Source organism: Ctenopharyngodon idella, chromosome 2, assembly GCF_019924925.1.
Source record: "Ctenopharyngodon idella isolate HZGC_01 chromosome 2, HZGC01, whole genome shotgun sequence".
Taxonomy (NCBI): domain Eukaryota; kingdom Metazoa; phylum Chordata; class Actinopteri; order Cypriniformes; family Xenocyprididae; genus Ctenopharyngodon; species Ctenopharyngodon idella.
The window spans coordinates 27,166,691-27,191,911 of NC_067221.1; the positions used below are offsets into that span (position 1 = coordinate 27,166,691).

Below are 25,221 nucleotides of genomic sequence, written 5' to 3' on the forward strand. Positions count from 1 at the left end.
AGCAGAATATGGAGACAATATGTGCATGTTTATTTACAGTAATTGTTTTCTACTACATTTTAGCCCCTTTTTTTTACCCTTTCAAATTCCCGCCGTCATGGACAAACTGGAATTATCAGGGAATGTTAAAAGCTGGTTTTCTATGTCTGGAAATGCCATATTAATGACATCTATCAACACAATTCATAGAAATTTCTTTGTGAGTGCAAACTCAGTAAAATTATTACACACACACACACATATAGACAGACTACTACACAAATTAATAAATTAATACTTTTATTCAGCAAGGATGCATTAAACAGATCAAAAAAGACAGTAAATACATTTGTAATGTTACAAAAGATTTATTTTTCAAATAAATGCTGTTCTTCAAAATTTCTGTTCATCATAGAATCCTAATTTAAAAAAAAAAAAAAAAACACTACATCACAGTTTTCACACAAGCATTTTAGACATTGATAAAAATCAGAAATGTTTCTCGAGCAGCAAATCATCATATTAGAATGATTTCTGATGGATCTTGTGACACCGAAGATTTATATAATATTAAGGGCTTTATAAGGCCCTTAATATTATGAAGTTTAGAAAGCCCTTAATATATATATATATATATATATATATATATATATATATATATATATATAAATATATGTATATATATATTAAGGGCTTTATAAACTGCCACAGACAAACACTGATCACCATAATGGCGACACTCATAATTTTCAATAAAGCAACATCTAAATCTCTGTTAAAAGTGGCTAGGCCCCATATAGATAGCCCAGCTGCAACTCATCTGCTGGCTGGGCCCAGATGTCTAATTGAAACCTCTGGCTCCATCTAGTGACAAATGAGTTAAATTCTGTTCATTTTTTTTCTTTTTTGTTTTATTGAAAGGGCCCCTATTTGGCACGGTGGCTCAGTGGAAAGCACTGTCGCCTCACAGCAAGAAGGTCCCCGTTTTGAGCCCCGGCTGAGCCAGGAGTGCTTTCTGTATTGGAGTTTGCATGTTCTCCCCGTGCCAGCATGGATTTCCTCTGGATGCTACGCTTTCCCCAAACAGTCCCCACACAGTCCAAAGACATGCAGGTTAGGTGGACTGGGCATGCAAAATTGGCCGTGAGTGTGTCTCAGTGCTGGGTTGCGTCAGGAAGTGGACATTGTAAATGAGAGGGAATAATGCTAGGAAAATATATATTGAAAGAGCTCCTATTATGCTTTTTTGAGGTTCACTTATTATGTTCATAAAGTTTTTTTTTTTTTTTTTTTCTCAAAAAACAGTCATACATACGGAATATATATTCCTGTAATTGACATTCTCTCTTTCAGAAACACTGTTTTATGTTGCAGCTCATGTAACATCATTGCATAGGAACAAGATCCAGTGTCTCAAAGCATTTTACACATTGAATCTGATTATTTTTGTCCAGCTAAATACAAATGACAAAACATCTATCTATCTACCTATCTATCTATCTGTCTATCTATCTATCTATCTATCTACAGTGTTGCAAACTATATATATATATATATATAATGCATTTAATATTGCCCATTCTGCAAACCCAACAGGCCTGACTCAGTGTTTTTATTTAACACTTTCTTCTTGTGTGTGTGTGTTCATTTCTTACCAAATAAACTCAGTCTATAAAATACCCCCACAATTTTACATGAGTAATAAAAATTAAGGAGTGTATGTTTGAATCATTTATTTTTGCACACCATATGCATGTTATGCACTGTGTCTTTAAGTTCAACCCATTATTTTCATGTAAAATAATATTTGGACAATTTGAAAGCAATGTGTGTTTGATCAAACCAATGTAACCAATGGGTTTGTCATTAAAGCACATATTCAACCTGTAAACCAATGCATATTCACACAATACATACAATGTTTTATTTCCTGAACACTCTCATAGTTTCTTCTTCCCATTAACCTTGCCTCTCAGGCGAGCTCAGATTACAGCTGGTGTATGTACAGTCACTTCAGAGGAGTGAACACTTCCTCTTTCTTTTCTTCACTGGGCTCCGGTATAGAACCGCATGAATGACTTCATCGAACACCGTCTTAATGCCCATCTGTTTTAAGGCTGAGCACTCCAAGTATTTCACAGCCCCTATTTCTTGGGTCATATCCAGACCATCAGCGTAGGTGATGGGGGTCAGTTTCATCTTTTTCAGCTTTTCAGTGGTGTCCTTGTCATCTCTCAGATCAAGTTTAGTCCCAACGAGAATTATTGGAGTGTTGGGGCAAAAATGTCTGACCTCTGGAAACCATTTTTCACGGACCTTCCCAAACGAGTCTGGATTCACAAGAGAGAAACAGATCAAAACCACATCCGTCTGAGGGTACTGAAGTGGTCGAAGCCTGTCGTATTCCTCTGCCCCCGATGTATCCCACAGTGCCAGTTTCACTGGATTCCCATCGACCGTCTCATTGGCAGAATAATTCTCAAACACAGTGGGGACAAACACCTCTGGAAAAGCACCGGTGGTGTAGCTCATCAGAAGGCATGTTTTTCCCACAGCCCCTTCCCCGACAATCACACACTTTATGTCCTGCATCTGTGTTCACTTATCATGCTATCCTGTTAGCTTTATCTGCAAAATGAATCCATAAAAGCTGATTTCACAATTCAACACACAGCGATTCCACACAGAAAAGAAGTACAGTCGATGAAAGTCGAAGGAAAATGTGAAGTTTCGATTTGAAGTTAACTTGCCTGATCGACTGCATTCCAACATGTTTGTTGCTGTTCCAGTTAAACAACCACTCCTCCAAACTCTCAGGAATAGTTCACCCAAAAATGACTTTTCCAACATAATTACATAATGCATGGCACATCACGAAGCAGTGCAAGATACATATATATATATATATATATATATATATATATATTTAGAAAATGACAGATCGTTTCGCTAGATAAGACCCTTGTTCCTCGTCTGGGATCATGTAGAGCCCTTTGAAGCTTCATTGAAACTGCAATTTGGACCTTCAACCCATTGATCCCCAGTGAAGTCCACTATATGGAGAATAATCATGGAATGTTTTCCTCAAAAACCTTTTTATCTTTTTTATTTCAAGAAAGAAACATCTTGAATGACATGGGGTAAATTATCAGGGAATTTTAATTCTGAAGTGAACTAATCCTTTAAGATCCTCCTCATTCACACCTGTCTCTTTGGGAATATTGGCTGCTTGGCTTCACAGCACCTTCACAGGCTACACAAAGAAAGAATTGGGATGCATACATCTGTATTGACATCTCAGCACTTGGTAAATGATGTTCCTCTCTCCATTTTTTAATCTGTTTGATAGTACTGCTTTTATTTGTGCATGAAATGCACGACTACGCAATATCTCCTTTTCTTAGGTAAAAAAAAAAACTACACAATGTCGACGGGAATGGAGATCGGGGGCATTGAACGGGGCATTGCATTTTCGCTTGCACTCTCCCAATGTGGCATGTCTCTGCCTTTGTTGGTGCAAACATCATCACAGCACAAATCATTTGGGAGGGTTTATGGATGGTCTGTGTCATACAGAGCACCAAACAGATACAGCACAAGGCCTACAACTCAAGAAAATCAGTTTAACCCAGTCTTCACTGTAATACCTCTACTATCTTTGACAAAATACCCTCTGTTTTTGTCTCTTACTGTTTTTCTCTACAGTAACCTATTGTTAAGGTTAAATTTTTAACACGTCATTAACATTGTGTCCTTACCGGCACACACTGTAATTACCGCAGCAATGATTTATTTTAATTATTAATCAGACTGTTTGCAAAAATTATTTTAACCATTCAGTAGAGATGATTTACACATTAAAATGAAATAAAAAGCAAAAATATTTGATCTTTGGCGTGTATTAAAATGATTGATATCTAAGGTTAGCATCAAAATTTTCCATGGCATAAAGAATATCATAAAATCCCCTAATTTTAAATTATTTTTTAATATCAGTATTTACAAAAATGGACAAATCTTGAAAGTAACTATGTAAATGTATTAAATTTTTATAGAAATTAAAAAAGAAAAGTGTATAAAATTACCGTTATTGTAAAGTTGCAGTAAGGACATTTTGTAAGAAGAAGAGATGAAAACCATAAAAAATAACCATGTTCCAGATTAAAATTTTAACGTCTACATTCAATTTTGTGTACATTTTTATATGTATTACAGACTGTGGTGGTCAAAATTGAAATTCATAGAGGTTGATTTTTTTTTTTTGGGAGAATCAAAAGTGCCCGTAGTTGCAGAACACCCACATGTAGTTGAGATAAGAATGCAAAACGAGGCATGATGATGAACTAAATAGATGTGTACGAACGTTGATTAGTCGTGTGTAGTGACATGCAGCCTGAGTTAAGAAAAACACATTTCACAGACACACTAGTCTCACATAGCCAGACCTTCACTGACGACAGGTTAGTTATGAATGGGAGAATCCGCAATAGGTCCCACCTTCTAAGTTAAAGAGCCAATCACTGATTGATAAAGTCATTGCGTCACTGACAGCTCCAGTTCCTAGACTTGCGCTTAGGACTGCACGTGTGCATTGGCTCGTCTAGCCTGAAAAGTAAGCTTTTTTAATGCTATCTGAGTATAAGAAACAACATTTATGGGACAGTTGATGTCAGATTTTGTTGCTGATTTTAAATATATTATTTAATTGTGAGTTGCCACAGGTTTCAGGATTCCCCCATTCAAATAGATCAGACTTAGTCTTGGATGCCCAAAATAGCTGCCTGGAGGCGTTGCAAATATGGCCACCGAGACTTTCCTTGAAAGGGACTTTGACTCTATAGCAGCTTTCATTGGCCAAGGACCGCCCAAGAGGACGTTTGACTGACATGTAACAAAACCAGTCACATTTCGTTTTGTTCTGCGTTATGTTTAGGAGTGTGAAAATGTAAAGTCTATGTCCCTACCAAGCGGTAGTTTCACTTGAAGCCAATATGGAAGTGACTTAAACTGCAATTCATCGACTGGCCACTAGAGAGAGGCTCCAAAAGAGAGCAGAATATCATTGAGCCCCATGTTAAAATGTCCAACTTTACAGCAGAAAAAAAAAAAAAAAAAAAATGTTTACAGCTGGATCAAATTGTGGTTTTGGTCTATACAGCTAATTTTGCCCTTCATGACAACTCTAAGGGGGGTGAATTTTTTTATAACTCATCCATTTAAATTATATTAAAATTCTGCATAATTAAGGCGTGTCCAGGTGCTGCAGTCACTACTAGCCGTTTGTCTGCTGTCTGTCACCTTAGCTTATTCCAGCCGCTGAACTTGGCATCTCTGCTGTGTTTTTTTCGGGATTATTTCATACAATTATCAAATAATATGGCTTGCTGTGCAGTTAATGGTCGAGATGTGCATCTGTGTACATGTAGTCTACATGTACATGTGTCACGCCCACGGACCGTTGGCTGAACGTCTGATGCATATGACACACTTATCTGGAAACACTTCAGGAGTTTTGAAGTCATCATCTGGTTGGTTGAATTATACAGGATGTCCGGGAGACATGTGTATTGCGTTCTTTAATGGTCCCCTTGGAAACAAATGCCGTGAAGCCAAACCCCTCATAGAAGAACGCTGTCATGTTTACAACTGTGACAGCGAACGCTTATCAGGATCAAATAAAAGCTGGATTTTCAAAAGTATGTGAAGTTTGCGGCTCCATTGTTTCAGTAAACTTGCACGATGTTCTTGAATGAATAATTTATTAGATGCACGCCGGTCTGTTATTGTAGGGACATCGACTTTCATTTTCACGCCCCTAAACATGACGCGGAACAAAACTAACTGTTATTGGTTGCTTTACATGTCAGTCAAACGTTCTCTTGGGCGGTCCTTAGCCAATGAAAGCTGCGATAGAGTCCAGACCTTCTGCCGTCAGTCTGAAGGTCTGGCTACGCGAGACTAGTGTACATGTGCACACATGCGTTAGATAAACAGTACACACGTTGTTGGATCATCACGTTGTTGGATCAGATTTACTACAATGACAATGGCTGGAGAATATGCCTCTCAAGACACCACAAACTCAGACAGCACTTCTTGGATATTATAACTAAAACTGCTGCACTATTTTGAAAATTTATACTTTGGACGCCGGCTCATTTGTTTGTGATCGTACAATGTATACGATCATATACAGTTTTACAACATAAACGCTGCTCAGATTGCATAATTTCTTGAAGAACGATGATGGAGAGCAGATCATTTAAAAGAAATGTGGCGCAAACAATGGACAATATATCAATAATTCATGAATTTAATGCTTTTGTGAACAAAAAGTGCTATTGTTCATGAAATAAAGTCATTTGAAGATTAAAAACTGTGATTAAAACAATTAAAACAGTGATTAAAAGGAGTATTAATACAACTTCATACAGTTAATAATGCTGGAGTAATGCAGATATATACTAAATAGTTATTTTCATAGTTATGTATGTTGAGTTTATGCATGACTTGCTTGTATTCATTTTAAAGGAGTTTGTGATACTTTAGTGATGTTATTCATCATACCTTTCCTTATACCTTGTGAGAGTGAGTATCGAACACATTCAGATCTATTTTGTTACAATGTTTATGGATTTAGAGCAGGTATTTCTTGAGAATTGAGCATGGTATAAAGAGTAATGTGTCCATTGGCATGTATCTGCATAGACATTTGCACTATCAGACATGTTATAGTTTATGATGCTCTGTTAAGGTACCTGACGCTAACAGAACAGAAATAGCATTCAGTATGGTCAAATAATGATTATGTGAAAACATAACCAATACCACCTGATCATCTTTTCTCTTTGCTTGTCTGGCTGTTACAACTCAGTTACAGCAGCCAAATAAAATCTAATATTAAAAAGTGAAGCGTCAAGAGCTCAACTAAAGCAAACACTGATCTCCATGATGGTGACTTAAAATTGTGATTTTCTCCTTTGATGATTCTGCTTGTTAACATCAGGTGTCTTGAATAATGGACAGTCATCACTCAATTTATCACTTCATTATCTCATTAACTTTAACAGTGTTCATTTAACACTCTTATTTTAACACTCTTGAGTGTGGTCTCACATATACTCCCAGAAGAGTTCATTTAACACTAGAGTTTTTGTTGTGTATAAGCTCATCTCTTAAAGGAAGATTTTTGATTAAAAATGATGAAAAACAATTAGTAGCAATAAATAAATAAAAGTAAGAAACTATTAAGGGTACACAGTAAAGTTCAAATATTCAAGGGAACATAAAGATGATTAATTAGTATTACTACAAATGTTATATGAGAAAGTTAACATTACATTAGAAATATAATAACACTATTTTGTTAGTCATCTAAAACTTTTTTTTAATATCATTTGCAATGCTCTGCACAAATTTTCCTGGTTTCTTGAACATCGTCTTGGTTCCTCCAGGTACGACTTTCTTTATCTTCTTGGTTTCTCCAGACACGACTTTGTTTAGTTTGTCGCTTGCATCTTTCACGCCGTCAGCAGCTTCATTCAGCAGCCCGGGAACATCTGGCAGTATTTTAAAGAAATCCATGTCTTCCCACTTTTAGATTTTATTTGAATTGTTCTTATGTGATTCCTGCATATGATATGGACTGATGAATGACACTGTGCACATATAAGAAAAATTTGTTTTAATATCAGAGCACAATACGGTGCCACATATGAGCAATTAAATTCAGATTTATTAATCTATGAGGATATGGAGATCAGAGGATCTAGAGGATATCTTACCTTCACCAGACACTCACTGAAGTCAGTTGAGCTGCTTTCACACTTGACCACACCTGTAATGCAAAGAAAACATTATTTATATTAACATTATTGTTAAAAACGTGACATGTCTCGGCCTCAGAGGGCATTTTATTGCATTGCTCAGGAAACAATGGAATTACATTGAAGTATCAGCTTTCCCACAGATTTACTATTAAAATCAACAGTATTGGTGTGAATGATCAACTTTGCCACTTAAATTATTTTAGAAAAATAGTCTAAAATGAGTCAATATACTTATATTAAGCTCCATGCAAGCTATAAATATTAATAGCAGCTCAGATCATTTGCTCTTTGATGAGAAATGTTTGAGTTCATTCTGAGATTTTGTTTGGAGACTTTAGTATCTTGGCAAATCTCTTCTGAAACTCTCGACATGTGAGATTACTGGGATTTTATGTAAAATGAAATAAAAGTCTCTCCCTTTATTGTCCTGAATGAACACTTGAGGGTTTTATATTTATAAATAATGCAATCAAAAAAAAAAAAAAAAAAAAAAAGATTTCACATCAAACCCAGAAGCTGTAGACACATTAATAAGTGGATATGATGTTGTTCTCACCTTAAGATGCTGATGTTGGTGTTTGTCAGATGAGATGGAGTAAATCAGAAGTGCAGATGGAGGAGTGACTCTCAGATCGTCTCAAGTGTCTTTATATACTCACTGCACAGAGAAACACACTTTGGGAGTGATTATATCACAACGCTTCTGCAATACAATGCAGCATTATTATTTATCGAGAAAAGATCATTTTAACCTGCATCTCATTTTTACTTAGAAAAAGTCTCCAGGATTATCATACACATGCAGAATCTCAAAAAAGTGTCTAAAGATGCAAAAATGTCACAGTACAAGACGTTTTAATGTCTGTATGCAAATATGTAACTTGTGTGAATGATTTCTTCAAAGGGATATTTTGCAGCCAAAACAATACAAAACACTTCATTTCAAAGCTTTTAATAAAACGCGTTAAAAACTGTGTGTGCAAATATTAATGTAAAAACGGCTTTGAATGACATGCTGATATATCTGTGTGATCTTTGTTGATGTCTCTAAGTTAAATCAGGTCAAAACGAGTCTGTTCCAGGGAAAAATATACATCTGTAATCGTGAGGATGGTCTGCTTTCCACAGAACACCATGTGTGGCTGCAGTCAGATGGCAAAAATAAATGCAATAATATAGTTCACAACTTCATATTGGTTATCCAAGCTGATAAAATGTCATTTTACATTTTTACGTTACAGCTATATGTTAAATGAATCCATGATCAATGCTGAAAGTCTTCTCTCACTCACAGGGTTTTTTTTTTCACCACAATTTGTAATTGAGACAAAGGATAAGTTACAGGTTCAGTTATGAGAAATTTCTCTAAGAAAGCTATGGAAAACAAAGTGGCGTCTTGCTGTGTTTTTATTTTTAGTTATTGTCCCAGTGCAACAGTTAAATCTTTCTGATGGAGGTGGACATCAGTGTTTCTTTATTGTTTGTGTATCTGAACAACTAAGCCCCAGCTCCAAAATTTTGTACAGTTTTCAATCATTATTTTAGTAAGTTATCTTTACATTAATATTTGTGGAGCGACCCACATTGTGTGACTGAATGAGAGAAAAACCAACACAATTCAGGTTAAAATCTTTATTTAAATGCATCTTAAATTCTGCACTTGATGATTAGATTACAAGTTTCACTTGATCAATAACAATGACATGCAATATAATCTAACATAAGAATAATGTCTGATAGAAATGCTATAAATATGTTTGTATGGACAATTCACAAAGCAAATCTTTCCCTGAAGTGACCATGATGAGTATCTGAAAGTATCTCAGCTGTAACGAGTCTTGACATATAAGCTTGCAGTATCTGTTTTCTGAAGAAAAATCAAAGATTTATTTGATATGATGTTTGTCAAGTATTCAAACACTGAAAACAGGACGAAGAGACAAAATGTGAGTGAATTTTAGTTAGTGTAATTGAAATAATTATGAAAGGATTAGTGATGACTTATGATATTACAGTATTAAGAAATTTGTAGAGACATTGTCAAAACCATCTTTAACTGAGCGTCTATGGAACATTTTCTTTTTCCTAATTCACGTTTTTGTCCAGTTCTCAGATGTTTTTGTAAAATATGCAGGCTGTATTTATTCTCATTGGCAGCAGGCGGCGCTGTTTGAGCAGGATCAATATGAACCCTTCCAACTTGCATACGTCTTAATCGTCAAAAACTCTCTTAACACCATTAACAACACCATGCACAACTTTTTCTGGCGCCTTGACAATCTCTTTAGTTCCTCCGGTCACAGCACCAGTCACTGGAGACACCAGCAGACCAACAGCAGCCCCAACAGCTTCAGCTGGAGAGCCGACACTGACGATTTTACCGCCGGCCTCAAAGGTGCTGTAAGCGGCTCCCTTCACGATTCCCAGAGGGACATCCACCACGGCTCTGGCCACGCCCACCGCGCACTCGCCCACACCCATTACCACGGAACCAACGATGTTGAAGAGGTCCATGATGTCTCGCGTTTATTTGCCTTCTGATTCCTGCAAGCAGAACATAAAGACAGTATTTAGATAGTATAAATTTTAGTCTTGAATTCCCGCAGTCATGGAAAACGTGGAAATATTAGGAATAGAGTATAAATGTTTCTATACACATTTCATATAGGGCAGAAATTCCTCAGTAAAAATCCAGTAATCATGAATGAGTGGAAATATTGCACAAACATAGCCATTTAAATAGTAAGACTTTTTTTTGGAAACAAATTAATACTTTAATTCAGCAAGGATGCATTAAATTGCTCACAAATGACACCAAAGACATTTATTCTATTTCTAATAAATGCTGTTCTTCATGTTGAAGACTGGAGAAAGGATGCTGAAAATTCAGCTTTGATCACAGGAATTAATTACATTTTACAATATATTAGAAAAGAGTTATTTCACATTGTAATAATATTTCATTGTATTACTTTTTTCACTGTTTTTTTATCTAATAAATGCAGCCTTGGTGAGCAAAAAAGACTTTGGTATTGACCCAAACATATGAACAGTATACAGTTCTATACATACACAATTGCATTGAGATGTGAATCCATGACACAATATTCATTCATTATTGTATATTATGATTTATGATTACAACATTTAATAGATTTCTTACCGTCACCACACACCCTCTCAAGAGTCAAAAGAGTCTGTAAAGTTGTTTTTAAACACCTGTAATGTAAATCAAAACGAGCATTTGTGTTAATGCTAAACACACACAAAGTCAATGATAATGTCACCAAACAGATTATCAACACTAACCTGTCACAGATGGTCTTGATGTTGGTGAGCTGAGCTTCTTTGAATCAATGTTGAGTTACTCTCAGATCATCTCTAGGGTCTTTATGGACTTACTGGAGGAACTGAAATCAAAACCCCCCAGTTAACAGGAAGTGAAGCTGTTAGTGAAGATATTTATTTCTGTGAAGACATCTACTTACTTTCATGTGGTTATGAACTTCAATTCTCAGAAATCAAATTTTTTCTGGCATTAGGCCGATGACGAACATGCTCCTCATCATCCATTAGCCCATACGTTTGAAAAAGAAACACCCTGTTGAAATGTCAGGGGAGACCACTGGCTTTTATGAATCATCCCAGTTTACAGAAAAGTCTTTATTTTTTACTTCCACAGTCTCTCCAGTAAACTATGGGTTTTCTTGAAGCTTCTCTTTCACACAGTACTGTAAATGCAGATGTGAAGATGTAGTGTGCTGAAGTTAATGTGAAGATTTAGAGCTCTTATATCGTGAACAAAAATCTTTGCTTTTACAAAGCAGTCCTAATCTGTGCCCAAAATCGCTCCCATAGCCTTATATATACAGTAGTGCAGTAGATTATTTGAGGGGACAGCCACAGCAAAATCCTGGTGTAAAATTAACACCGCTCTGAGTTTATATGGGAACGACCAGCAGAATATTAAAAGGGGCTGTTTATACACCGTTTTCAACGAAAATCTGAAAACTTTTTATGTGTTTTGGCTGTTCATTTACACGAAAAACTGCGTTTTGGATTTCTAAAAAACGCAAACTTTTGAAAACAGGTTTCAAAGTGCAAGCTTTTGAAATTTAGTCTATATGCGTTTTGCACGAGTGCTCTGTAAATGAAATGCATACGTTTGCAGGCACGTAGTCTTTCTTTACTAAGCGACATTGCCAACTACAGGCCTGGAAGCAGAATACAGGGTTTTTAGTCGTTTTTGCGGATCCGTGTGAACAGGATTATTTTGACAGCATTGTCATCTATACCAGTGTACCACCAGCCCTGCACGTTTTGTATGACCTCTTGATTCAACTCATGAGCTCATTAGTAGAGACTGCAAGACCTGAAATGTGTGTGTCAGATATAGAGACATACAAAATGTGCAGGGCTGGGGGTCCTCCAGGACAGGTTTGAGAAACACTGATATATACGAAGAAAAAATCTTTTCTGTTGTCATTGTCGTGTAAACGTAGGGGCTCTGAGAGTGTCGTGTAAACGTACCCTCAGAGTTTATTAGATAATTAAGTGATTGAGCATCATTGAAGACACCTGATGATAACAAGTAGAATCACTGAAGGAAAGAGAAACACAAGAACTACAACTGACTTCAGCCACAGCCTTAGATGAAATCAACTGAAAAGACATTAAATCTCTGAAGATCTGATTAAACAACTCCACAAACATTACCAGCTTCACTTATTACTAACCAGACTGACTTTATTTCTCTCAGACGTCCACAGAAGCTCTTATTGAGAATTAACAGAGGTTTAGATGTTGATGTTTTATTGAAAATAATAGTTTGGTTGGTCATCAATATGGTGATCAGTATTTGCATTAGATGAGCAGTTTGGCTCTTTACTTTTTAACATTAGCAAGAGAAAATGTGAGACAATGTGGGCTGCTTACTGATGATAAAGATGTAATCATCACATAATAGTCTAACTCAGACTGTAATCTCTGATTTATAGGTGATATCTTATGAATATCACCTCAGTGATAATAGCAGCACTTGATATTAAACTGTGTTTTGATGATCTGAAAAATACTAAAAACAGTTCAAGTTTTTTATTTTTTTTATTTATTTATTTTTTTATAGAAACTGCTTAATTTATTCACACACAGACGTCAAGAAACAGCATATGACTCTCAACAATGGTGACATGCTCCCCCATTGCAGACCTACTTCTTCTGGCGAGATTCTGAAGTGTGCATACGATGGAAAACAGACGGACCAAATACAGTTTACACAGTTTACACAAGTGACATTGTGAAGTTTATTTAACATAATTGTGAAAGATCAGTGTTGATTTTTGATGTTACAATATTATGAAATAATTTCTAGAGACATCGTCAAACCATCATTAACTGTTAGTGTATGAAATATTGTCTTTTTCATATAATTCACTTTTTTTTTTAAATCTTTTTTTTCCAGATGATTCACAGACAAAAGTTATTGAATGGTGTACACAATATGAGTGTTACAGGTTTATCAGAGCAAAGTTTTTCATACATCTTAATCATCTAAAACTTTCTCAACACCATCTGCAACACTCTGCACAACTTTTCCTGGCGCAGTGACAATCTCTTTAGTTCCTCCAGCCACCGCACCGGTCAATGGAGATGTCAGCAGACCAAAAACAGCGTTCACTCCTTCGCCGGGTGTGTTGGCGCTGTCCATTTTACTGCTGGCTTCTTTCATGCTTTCAGCGGCTCCTTTCACCATCCCCACAGGAACGTCCACCACAGCTTTGACCACGCCCACCGTCCCCGACGCCACACCCGACGCCAAGGCGCCCACTGTTTTGAAGAAATCCATGACGTCACGTGATTCCTACGAGTGGAATATAAAACAGCATGTGTAAGTATGTTTACATGATTGTTTCCTTATGTTATAGTTATAGCAAGAAACTTGCCTCCCCTGAACCCATTAAGTTTTAAACCTCTGGTCCTCTTCAGTCAAAAATGACCGAAAAATTTTATGTTTTGAAATTTTATCATCGGAATGGGATGGCACTTGGTGACTTTTGTCTCATTAGCTATGTGAACACAAAAAAATCAAGGACATGATTTGGTAAAGAATAGAGAATCGAAAAAAAAAAAAAGTTGTCTTCGCGGTCAAACATTACCGACATAGGAAATGAATGTCTTTTTTATGTAATGTTTATTTAACCAGGAAAATTAAGTGTAACAGGGACATACATTCACATTTGATTTATAAAAAATGTGAGGACTTTGCCTCCTCATTTTAAAACATCACCGCACACCACTGAGACATAGCTGTATACATAACTGTATGTAAAAAAAAATCTAACACATTGATGGCATTCTCAATCATTCGGAATTATAATTGTTTATTTATTATTTTAAACATATAATTGATCTCTTACTGTCACCAGTTAACCTCTGAAGAGCTGGAAGAGTGTGTAAAGTTTTAAAGTTGAGTACACCTGTAATGTAAATCAAAATAAAGTTACAATACATTCTAAACTTGCTATACTACATTAACATGTCATCAAATAGTTTGTGAATACTGACCCGAGGTCACAGATGGTGTTGATGTCAGATGAGGTTCTTCAGATCAGTGTGGACTGACTCTCAGATCATCTCAAGGGTGTTTATATAGCCACTGGAGGAACGCAATTCAAATGGTGGGAGTGGTTATGTTACAATACTTTAGTTTGGAGCTCAGTTTTGAACGAGGCTGTGATCTATTAACCTAGCCAGCACCTGAAATGGTCTCTGTTAATGTTTTAAACAGCAGTAGAACTGACTGGATGAATTAATTCTCAGGTGATGATTACATGCCAATCAAAACCCCTCAGTAAATTAGACCATAAAATATACTCAATAATGAGGACAATTTGGACAAACAAATCTGTTTATTTCTTGTTGAGAGGACATCTACATTAACTTTAGTTTATCTACTCAACTTTCTAAAATGCACATCAGCTTCTCTGTAAAGAACACACTCCGTTTGAATGAAAAAAAAAAAAAAAAAATGACTTGTGAATGAATTGTAAGGAAAATAACTGACCTCATATTCACTTTCATTTTCAGTTTCAGTGCTGCTCTTTCACCCAGTAAAGGCTGATATGAAGACTGTAAATTGTGCTGAAGTTTTATCCCTGATAACATGTTACACTGAAACAATTCCAAGTCAACATCGATGTGTCACCATTAATAGCAGTAAATTAATACTGTGATTTACGTAAAGTTGTTTCAACATCATGTTTGCGCCCTCAGTTATTCACCCCAATGTTAAAATTTCAACAATAAAAAAATCAATCAATAATGTCACTGAATGTCAATTCTACATCACTTTTGTTACAAAAACATTAAAAATAAAACTGAACATAATGAAATCACCGTTGAATCAATGCTACATGTCAGTGCTAAGTGTTTATTTATACACTTTAATAACTTTTAATTCATTTGTTTAATTGCAATCGGTATCAAGTCAGGTCACTGAAGGCCATCTCATTTTGAAGGATTAGGAAGGCAGCCTTCATTTCACATTCTTTGCTCAGCGAATTTTGAAAGAAATGTCTCCTTTGTGTCCTCCAATCACTGGACTAGACGAGCCTCTCTACGATGCAACCTTTCATTTTAAAGCATCCACTGTATCAATTTCATCTTGCTATTTAGGGAAACTAAATGTTCAGGGATGTCGATCACTCTGATATTGTTCCTCTAATGGATTTCCAAGTCCTTGAGTTTTGCTCTTGATTTGTTATTTGCTTTCAATTTATATGTCATGGCCTGTATAAACGAGAGACTCGCCCACATCCCCTGTTTGTTCGTCATGCTCCTGTAAACATATTTATAGAGGTGTAACAGAAGATCTGGTATTAAGATGTTCTTAATGTTCTTTCCTAGATCTAGGGTTGCGACATCTTCTGCTGCTTGTGGCACTGAAAAGCAAATCACAATTTCACAGAAATGTAGCAAAATCATCCAGTCTTTTCAAGACTTTCAGTTGTTAGGGGTCGCTGTAACCATTTTTATTTAACTTTAAATAGTTTAATTAGGTTTCATCAGGTCTTACACAACATCTCTAAGCTATTATTATTATCAAAATATTTCAACTAAAACAATTTCTTCTTTAATTTTGAGTTGTTACTATTATTTTTTTTCTGTATTCTGTCAAAGACGGTTTTCTCCAGAAATGCTCAGCAAGAAAATGTCGATGTCTGTCGATGTACCCCATCATAACATATCTTGTAATCCAAATAAGCAACCCAAACTAACCTTCCCTACTCACTAAACTGCATGTATTCTCTTCCCCTCGAGTGTGATTATTATTAAAGAACCATAATGCTGTTGTTTATCTTCTAAAAGTGAAACAAGACTTTCTGCAGTGAAAAGTGAAACTGAATGTACACAGTGCTTTGTTTGACAGAAATAGCCCTGATTTACAAGAAAAAAGTCCTTTCAACAGTATTGAAGAAGTGGCTCAAACAGGAAGTACACAAGTGCTCTGTGGAACAACAGACATTAACATCAGAGGTGTGTTAGTTGACTCTTTTACTGTAAACATCTCTTTTACACAATAGGAATCCGTGGGATCAGGAGTTTTGCGTGAGGGTGTAAGGACCACCAGCTGGCCCAAAGAACGGATTCCAACGGTCTGGGCGAAGGTATAATGCGTGTATGTCTTTCCACCGCTCCTGTGAAGTTCACTTAATTTTTAGAATTTAGTTCCAATTTTATTATAGCTGTGCGCTCAATCTGACTCCAACTTCAAATGATTATTACGCTATTATCGTGTTTCTAAGTAGGAAGGAATCATTGGTCATGTATTAATTTAGATATTTGATTGTTCTAGATATCCCATACTTTCAAATATTTTTTGTTCATTAGGGACCCGATACCGCACTGAGTCACACGGGTTTGCGCGGATCTCATGAACACAAATTCGCCAGTTCTGATTCTTAGTCAGAGGGTGCAGAGTTTACTAATGTGTTTGAGTCGAACCGCTCCATGCTTATTCATACAAAAATACAGTTTTCTTAGTCATGATCGGGTGTACCTCATATGTCCTAAAAAGTGAAGCTGTGGGCTCTTTGATCGCCCCCTGGTGGCTGGACGCAGTACAAGTCATAAACCCCGCACTCTCCATGCAAACGAACGGGGATTGAGTCAAAATAAAAAAATAAATTACACTTCGAATAAAATTTTCCAAAAGATGGTTTTGGTAATTTAAGGTAGTTGTGATCACGCTGATATATATTCAATTGTTCGTTTTTGTGATAAGTTTGATTTTAGCGAGCAATTTGATGCTATAGAAACAGGGCGTGTCGTTATGATTGACAGTTGTGATTGACAGCTTCTCTGAGAACTGTTGGAGCTTCGAGGGGAGATTGGAGATATATAACTAACTATTAATTTTCGATTTCTGTGTTATTTCATTTATTATAAGCTAATTAATAAATGTTATTAGCTTTTAAGATAAGATAACACGCCTAACGTTAGCCATGACAGGAAAACCCAGGTGATCGTTATCTGGCAGTTAGCCTACACATTATTTTTATAGGTATAAAATAAAAATTAGCAGGACAAAACTAATGATAGCTTACTCTAATAAATTATAAAGCACTGTCTACAGCAATCAATCTCCTGTAACGTTAGTTGAACTTGATTTAAAATAGCAGCACCGTTTCTGACATTTTAGAGTTGTTTCTATTGGCATATTAATGAGTTTATCTACTGAATTTGCTGTTTCAAAAATATTATTGCTTTAGAAACAGAATATTATTTTACAGGTAGAATTTTAAATTGTGTGAAATGAAAAAGGAAGGAGGAAAAGAAAAATATAATAAACAATAGATAATAAAACAAATAGGTGATCTGATCTTGATGATGCAGACATCTGGGCGGAAGTTTGATACCTTGACTCCACCTCCGGCTCCACTGACGATTCCTTCTGCGCATGCCCAGGCCCCAAACTGACGTTTTTGCGTAACATGTCAACGCCCATCATCGAATGTTTTACGTTCAGCTCATTACAATGAAAGGAAGCAGTGTCGCGGTGTCCATCTTTTTTTACAGTCTATGGTCACGATACTGCAACTTGCTAAGTCAGTGATAGAGAGAAATCAAAAGGTCCCACATGATGTGCCACATGCTCCTTTCATTGAGCCTTTAGTTTGACCTATTGTAAGGGTGGACCTCCTACAGGGGTTCAGGCTGTAGGGTTGCTGAGCGACTAAAGAAACGTTATCAGCAAGATGGTAGAAAACTGTAGATTTCTTTTCAATTACCACCCACTGCAACTTATACCAACGACGGAAATAAGCGCAGTTACAATAGCAAAATATGTGGGAGAGCGTTGCTATAGTGTGACAATATTGTATTGCAATATGGAGCACATTAATGTTAATACTAAATCAAAACTAGTTAGCGCATCATTTGTAAATGAAAGAGTTTAATGACAATATCTGGTTATGGTTACACTTAACATAGTTACAAAATAGATGTATGAGATGATAAAATCATATACCATTAATCGTACCCAGCATGTATGTAAAAAGTTACCTGAGAGATAGTTAAAGAGAGAGTGAAAGAGGAAGACAGAGAGAGAGAGAGAAAGAGAGGGCCAGAGAGGGCCCAAGAAAAGCCAAGAATCAAAAAAGAGCCGAGAATAAAAGAGACCAGAGCAACAGTTAAAATATTCTTTTATCCCTTCCTTGACCATGTGACTGAAATCCAAATGTGAGACATTCAAACTGACCAATCAGAAGATCCCTCACTGTACTAAGGGTGTGACCATTTGTAGACCCCCGATGTCCACACATCTTGGCCTACAGGCCTTGATCACCTTCAACACCTTTGTGTCTTCCAAATGGCCCTTGTAGCAAGAGAGAGGGGGTTGAGACAGTAAAGCAAATGTCTTTGTTCATTTTAAAATATCTTTAGATATTTTCAATTCTTACACTATCCTGATGCAGATAATACCAGACTCCACTACTGGTCATAATGATTTCAGAAGAATCCAGAGTAAATCAGATCAATTTTTCATGTAAAAATGTATCATTACCGATTAGACAAGACAATTATAAGCCAATTCAGAAATAATAAATACAGTACATAACATCAATTGCTCAAAGATGACTCTAAGAGTAAGAAATGCATACACACACACAGTGGTGTTGTGAGTGTTTTTAACACACACCCATCACTGCATGGGGGTTTCTGGCTACAGAATTTCCCAAATGGCTGCTCTGCCATCTTCCCTTCAATAACCAGACCAGAACAAAAGGATTGTAAATATTTAGTACACCTACACCTGGTTTTGGGCGAGAGAAGAGGGTTATCAGATATCTTGAAGAGACACCACCCAAAAGTTTTCAGTCTTTCTCATAATACAAGTGACTGCTGTGAAATTGAGACCATTTTACTTTTTCAATAGAGACAATTAAAATGATACCAAACGTGAAAGTGAAAAAACATAGAATAGATTCACAAGATCCATCATATGTGGTATAAAGGCATTCTTAGAGAAGGAAGTGAGGGGGAGGGGGGGTACATCGAAATGGTACACAAAACATGACATGCCTAGAAAACCCCAAAAGTATACAAATACTTTCTTCTCTGAGGTGAATATCTATTCCGACTGATTAATCTTGAGAGCTCGTGTGTATTTCTGGGTACGTGCAGTAGTGCGCAGCAGACCAACAGCCAAGGTCAGCATTTTCACTCAATTAAATGTTGGTTTGTTTTTCAACTATAGTATGCTTTCAGAACATTAAAATATACAGCTTTATAGCCTACTTCTACTAAAGCTTAAAGCTATTCACTGTACACTGTCATTAAATGGATGAGCATGAGCTCATTCGGACCACTCTTTCTATAGTCTGAAAAAATAATACAGCATTTGAACAACACTAGGTTGAGTACATGACTGAATTCTCATTTTTGAATGAACTATTCAAAGTCTTTGACTATTCTTTTAAGTCCAAAGGTCAGATATAATTTTAGGTTGGTCATGTGTAATAGTTGCCCTCCATTCATATTGAAACCAAAAATAAAATCACATCTGATTACAGTCAAACACACCGCTCCTATCTGACCTCCTCTATAAATTCATAATCAGAGTTATCATTTAATATCTAAAGACGTGCACTGTAAAAAAAAAAAACAAAAAAAAAAAAACAGTCAAATGACATAATAATATTATGATAATTATTAATTTTACATTGTTTATGGTAGCCCTACTATACTACTGCACAATCCTGCAGTGTTTTGATATTTTAAAAGATTTTATAATATTATACAGTAAATACTTTGACAGGATCATTTAGACACACAGACATCAAGAATCAGCATATGAATCTCAACAATGGTCATAATCGACAAACTATTCAGATAAACAGGTCAACTCTGAACGTCACAAAACAAGCTTTGTTGTTGTTTAGATTCATTCTGTATTTCTTGATGCCTCTGTGCATCTAAAAGACAGCTCAAAACATTTTCATAATAACTTTAAAAAGTCTAAATATCTGTTTGTCATAACGCTGATGCCATAAAATTACAAGACTGCTGTAAATAATGTGAAATGAGCAGTAAATATTCTCATAGATTTGACTCTGGATGAGATCAGTGAATCAGGCCACTATGGTTATATCATTAATAAATGACCAACGCCATCTGATCAGAATTTCTCTTGCACTTTTGCTATAACAAATGTACTTTAGCCAGAAAAAAAGTAATGTTCAAAAACAAGCGTAAAGAGCCGAACTAAAGCAAACACTGATCGTCATAATGGCGACTTAAACCTTATTATTTTCAATAAAACATCAACATCTAAATCACTGTTAAATTCTCAATAAGAAGTTTTTCTCTAAAGCATTTAATGAAAAATAAAATGAAAAAGTTTGTGCACTTTTTTAAAATTACTGTTCAACTATAGTATGCTTTCAGAACATTAAAATATACAGCTTTATAGCCTACTTCTAATAAAGCTTAAAGCTATTCACTGTACACTGTCATTAAATGGATGAGCATGAGCTCATTCGGACCACTCTTTCTATAGTCTGAAAAAATAATACAGCATTTGAACAACACTAGGTTGAGTACATGACTGAATTCTCATTTTTGAATGAACTATTCAAAGTCTTTGACTATTCTTTTAAGTCCAAAGGTCAGATATAATTTTAGGTTGGTCATGTGTAATAGTTGCCCTCCATTCATATTGAAACCAAAAATAAAATCACATCTGATTACAGTCAAACACACCGCTCCTATCTGACCTCCTCTATAAATTCATAATCAGAGTTATCATTTAATATCTAAAGACATGCACTGTAAAAAATAAATAAATAAAAAAACAGTCAAATGACTGGCTGCCAAACAAAAAATGTAAAATGAAAGTAAAATATCCTAATTAAAAAAAAAAAAAAAAAAATGTAAAAAGTCTTACAAAAATAGATTAAAAGTTTTATAGAAAAACGCTGTTATTTTACAGGTATTTCCCAACTTATGATCAAACACTTTCACTCTAAAATGCAAATCTCTTGCAGTCAACCATTTGTTAACAATAGCACATATCAATGAACTAATGTAACTAGACATCACTGCATCAATAACTACTTTATTTCTTTCATACTAAAGTTCTTAATGAGAATTAACAGAGGTTTAGATGTTGAAGTTTTAATTAAAATAATGTTTGGTATTCAGTGTTTGCTTTAGATGAGTTCTTGACCCTTGACTTTTTAAGCATTAGTTTTTCTCTGGCTGCTGTAAGTGTGTTTTTAAAGCACATTTGTTATGGTGAAAATAAAGGAGAAATTCTGATGATATGTTGTTGGTTATTTATTAGTCATCATGTAGTGGCCTGATTGATCTCATCCATAGTCTTGGATTAAATTGTGTAATATTATGATAATTATTAATTTTACATTGTTTATGGTAGCCCTACTATACTACTGCACAATCCTGCAGTGTTTTGATATTTTGAAAGATTTTATAATATTATACAGTAAATACTTTGACAGGATCATTTAGACACACAGACATCAAGAATCAGTATATGAATCTCAACAACGGTCATAATCGACAAACTATTCAGATAAACAGGTCAACTCTGAACGTCACAAAACAAGCTTTGTTGTTGTTTAGATTCATTCTGTATTTCTTGATGCCTCTGTGCATCTAAAAGACAGCTCAAAACATTTTCATAATAACTTTAAAAAGTCTAAATATCTGTTTGTCATAACGCTGATGCCATAAAATTACAAGACTGCTGTAAATAATGTGAAATGAGCAGTAAATATTCTCATAGATTTGACTCTGGATGAGATCAGTGAATCAGGCCACTATGGTTATATCATTAATAAATGACCAACGCCATCTGATCAGAATTTCTCTTGCACTTTTGCTATAACAAATGTACTTTAGCCAGAAAAAAAGTAATGTTCAAAAACAAGCGTAAAGAGCCGAACTAAAGCAAACACTGATCGTCATAATGGCGACTTAAACCTTATTATTTTCAATAAAACATCAACATCTAAATCACTGTTAAATTCTCAATAAGAAGTTTTTCTCTAAAGCATTTAATGAAAAATAAAATGAAAAAGTTTGTGCACTTTTTTAAAATTAGGATATTTTACTTTTAATTTTACAGCTGTTTGTTGTAAAATTAACAAACAGCTGACCGTTTTTTTTTTTTTTTTTTTTTTTTTTTTTTTTTTTTACAGTGTCAGCAATGTCCCACATGCCAACAGTCCCTTTGTGCCCTCTTGTGGTGATTTTTAAAATTATTATTGCCATTATTTTTGTAATTTTACATACATTTGTAAGCAAATTAAGAAAACAGAAAAGTACTGCATAAGTAATACAGTAATTTTTCAGTATAAAAATGAAAATTACTGTAATTTGTCATTAATGGCATAATACTTAAAATAACAGCCGACTTTGTTAATTTACAGATATTGTTTATAATTTTACATAGTTTTGAGTACAATTTAAAAGAAAAGAAAATGACTGTTAAAATAAAAAAAAACAAAAACAAAAAAACAAAGGTGACATATAATTTTAGGTTGGTCATGTGTGATAGTTGCCCTCCATTCATATTGAAACCAAAAATAAGATCACATCTGATTACAGTCAAACACACCGCTCCTATCTAACCTCCTCTATAAATTCATAATCAAAGTTGTTCTCCTGTTCTGTTCAGATATCATTTGATATTTAAATACATGTGCAACCTTTGTATGTTTGTTATACTAAGTTTATTGTGTAAGTTACATTTGTTTGATGAAGTTATCACCCACCCAAAAACTTAACTGTATGACTTTCTTTTATGTCTATATTTATGCATATTCATTTATACAAAGTGACACAAGAAACTCTCCAATAGCTGCTATTTACACAGAAACTGGATAACAAACATCAATATGAATAATCAATTGCATCATTCATGTCCTGTGAAGAAACTGTCTGAGGTGACAGACCTTTAGACACAGGACAGGGTTAATTAGTGATATAGCGTTAATGTGGAGCCTATTTTCACACCCGGCTGGCAGGTTAATCCAGAAGGATGAGGCTTGAAGATCAGTTCAATCATACTTTAATAGAAACTAAGAAACAAACAGGGATAATCCAAAATGAAGGGATAAACCAAATGAAGATAACCAATATAAAAAGGTGATAAATAAGACACAGGTGAATAGAATGAACCGATGAAAACACATGGGGGAAACTAAGTCAAAGGAAAACGAGCAAACAGAAAATGAACAATGAAAACAAAACAGACACCTAGGATAAAACAATAAACACAGACATACAAGTTGCATGTAGCAATACCCCTTTTACACAACGGTACCACATAATGGAATAAGATAGGCATTGTGTAGAGGACTAAACAGCATTAAACCAGGCTTGAATCCATCCTGGAAAATTTTTAAGAAAAACAATCTCCAAAAATGCAAACAAAACTGCAAAGCGACAATGATACCAGCAGACATGAGTCCGGGCATGTTATCTTTCATCTTTAGGGGAAAAACAGAGTATTCAACAGGCTTATAATGTACAATGAATGTAAACAGAATAGTTCTATTTAACTTGATCTATTTTTACTTTATCTACCTGCAGCCTTGACCAATCAAGGGCTCCCATGAGGCCTAGTGTTGATGAAACGCTATGAGTTTTTGATATTTGGCAGACTGTGATTTTGCGAGGCAGGTCAGGTCTTATAGTTTTTCTCAGTCGCTTTGGCACATTTCTCAAATCATCCTTAACATTTACAAACCTGTAAGTTTATTTCTCGAAACAACTTGTACAAACAGTACCACACAATGGATTACCTGCAAAAGTCTATAACTTGCTCAAAATCCTTAGTTAATTTCAAGTTTCAAGTTTGATTTATTTCTAGAGCACATTTAAACAGGAGTTGTCCAAAGTGCTGTACATTTCTGGTCATGAAACAAACAACAACAAAGACAGAGGAAAAACACACAGCTCTCAAGCTGAATTAAAAGTCAAAAATATGTTTTTAGACTAGACATTGATGGGGCCAGCCTCACAGACAGTGGTAAAATGTTTTGATGGGTAAGACTATTCAACAGAGAACCAATATAATGCATTTTGAGCTACATGATATTTACAATTGATAGGAAACAGAGGACAATTGTACAAAATCAATTGAATGAACGTACCAAAGCATTTGCAATTTGTTCAAAAGAATAAGAAATTGCTTTTATGATGTGCACAAGTGACTAATGTTGTGGAGGTTGAACAAGTAGTTTTAAGAAGTTCAGTTGTGATATGAGAAATGCACCAAAGTGACTGAGAAAAACTGTAATAGTGTTCCGCTTTATGTTTCTTATAATCCAACCGCTGAATGAATTGCTTTGAAATACACTGAAAGTCTAAGATGCATTGAATTCTTTCTTTCGCTCTGAAGGCCGCAGATCTCCAGCGCTCCACGCGACATTGAAAAGCGTGTTCCCTCTGAGAGCTGTCGACCACAATAGTGTTTTCATCAGATGATTATGCGATAATATCTCACATTAAACCCATGAATAATCGTGCAGAGGGTATTCGAGGGCCGATCTGTAATCTTTATTTCAGGCCTGTTCTACACAAACAAAGTCGTTTGCAGAGCGACGCAGGTTTTAAATCTGGGATGTTTTTAGAGGAAGTTGCCCATTAGCATGATGATACGGACAATGTCACGGCTCGTGACTGAATGTCATTAAACACAGAGTAACAATCACAACCCTCATGTGATCGGTGAGTACAGAAGTTGACATAATGGTAGAAATATTAATGGATAGATCTATCTCATTTTACACAGTGTAATTGAAAGTTTGAACTATCTATCTATCTATCTAGATTAAAGATACTAAAACATAAGACTAATTATTGTATATAATAGGGTGAATAT

The 25,221-nt window shown here is 35.3% G+C and overlaps 1 protein-coding gene and 3 long non-coding RNA genes across 4 annotated transcripts; all 4 read right to left on the reverse strand.

Annotated features, from left to right (window-relative positions):
* Positions 1 to 139: 139 nt before the first annotated feature.
* On the reverse strand, positions 140 to 2,683 carry LOC127505389 (ras-related C3 botulinum toxin substrate 1-like). Its single transcript, XM_051880883.1, has one exon. The coding sequence runs from the start codon at positions 2,569 to 2,571 to the stop codon at positions 1,993 to 1,995; it is 579 nt and encodes a 192-aa protein (XP_051736843.1). The 5' UTR covers positions 2,572 to 2,683; the 3' UTR covers positions 140 to 1,992.
* A 3,591-nt stretch (positions 2,684 to 6,274) lies between these two features.
* On the reverse strand, positions 6,275 to 8,409 carry LOC127500134 (uncharacterized). Its single transcript, XR_007926272.1, has 3 exons — positions 8,365 to 8,409; positions 7,764 to 7,816; positions 6,275 to 7,637 (listed from the first exon to the last, which is right to left on the reverse strand). It is a non-coding gene; the product is annotated as an uncharacterized LOC127500134 (long non-coding RNA).
* A 1,016-nt stretch (positions 8,410 to 9,425) lies between these two features.
* On the reverse strand, positions 9,426 to 11,285 carry LOC127505368 (uncharacterized). Its single transcript, XR_007927696.1, has 3 exons — positions 11,118 to 11,285; positions 10,972 to 11,027; positions 9,426 to 10,352 (listed from the first exon to the last, which is right to left on the reverse strand). It is a non-coding gene; the product is annotated as an uncharacterized LOC127505368 (long non-coding RNA).
* Positions 11,286 to 13,078: 1,793 nt separating this feature from the next.
* Positions 13,079 to 14,488, reverse strand: LOC127505375 (uncharacterized). Its single transcript, XR_007927698.1, has 3 exons — positions 14,373 to 14,488; positions 14,225 to 14,284; positions 13,079 to 13,668 (listed from the first exon to the last, which is right to left on the reverse strand). It is a non-coding gene; the product is annotated as an uncharacterized LOC127505375 (long non-coding RNA).
* Positions 14,489 to 25,221: the final 10,733 nt, after the last annotated feature.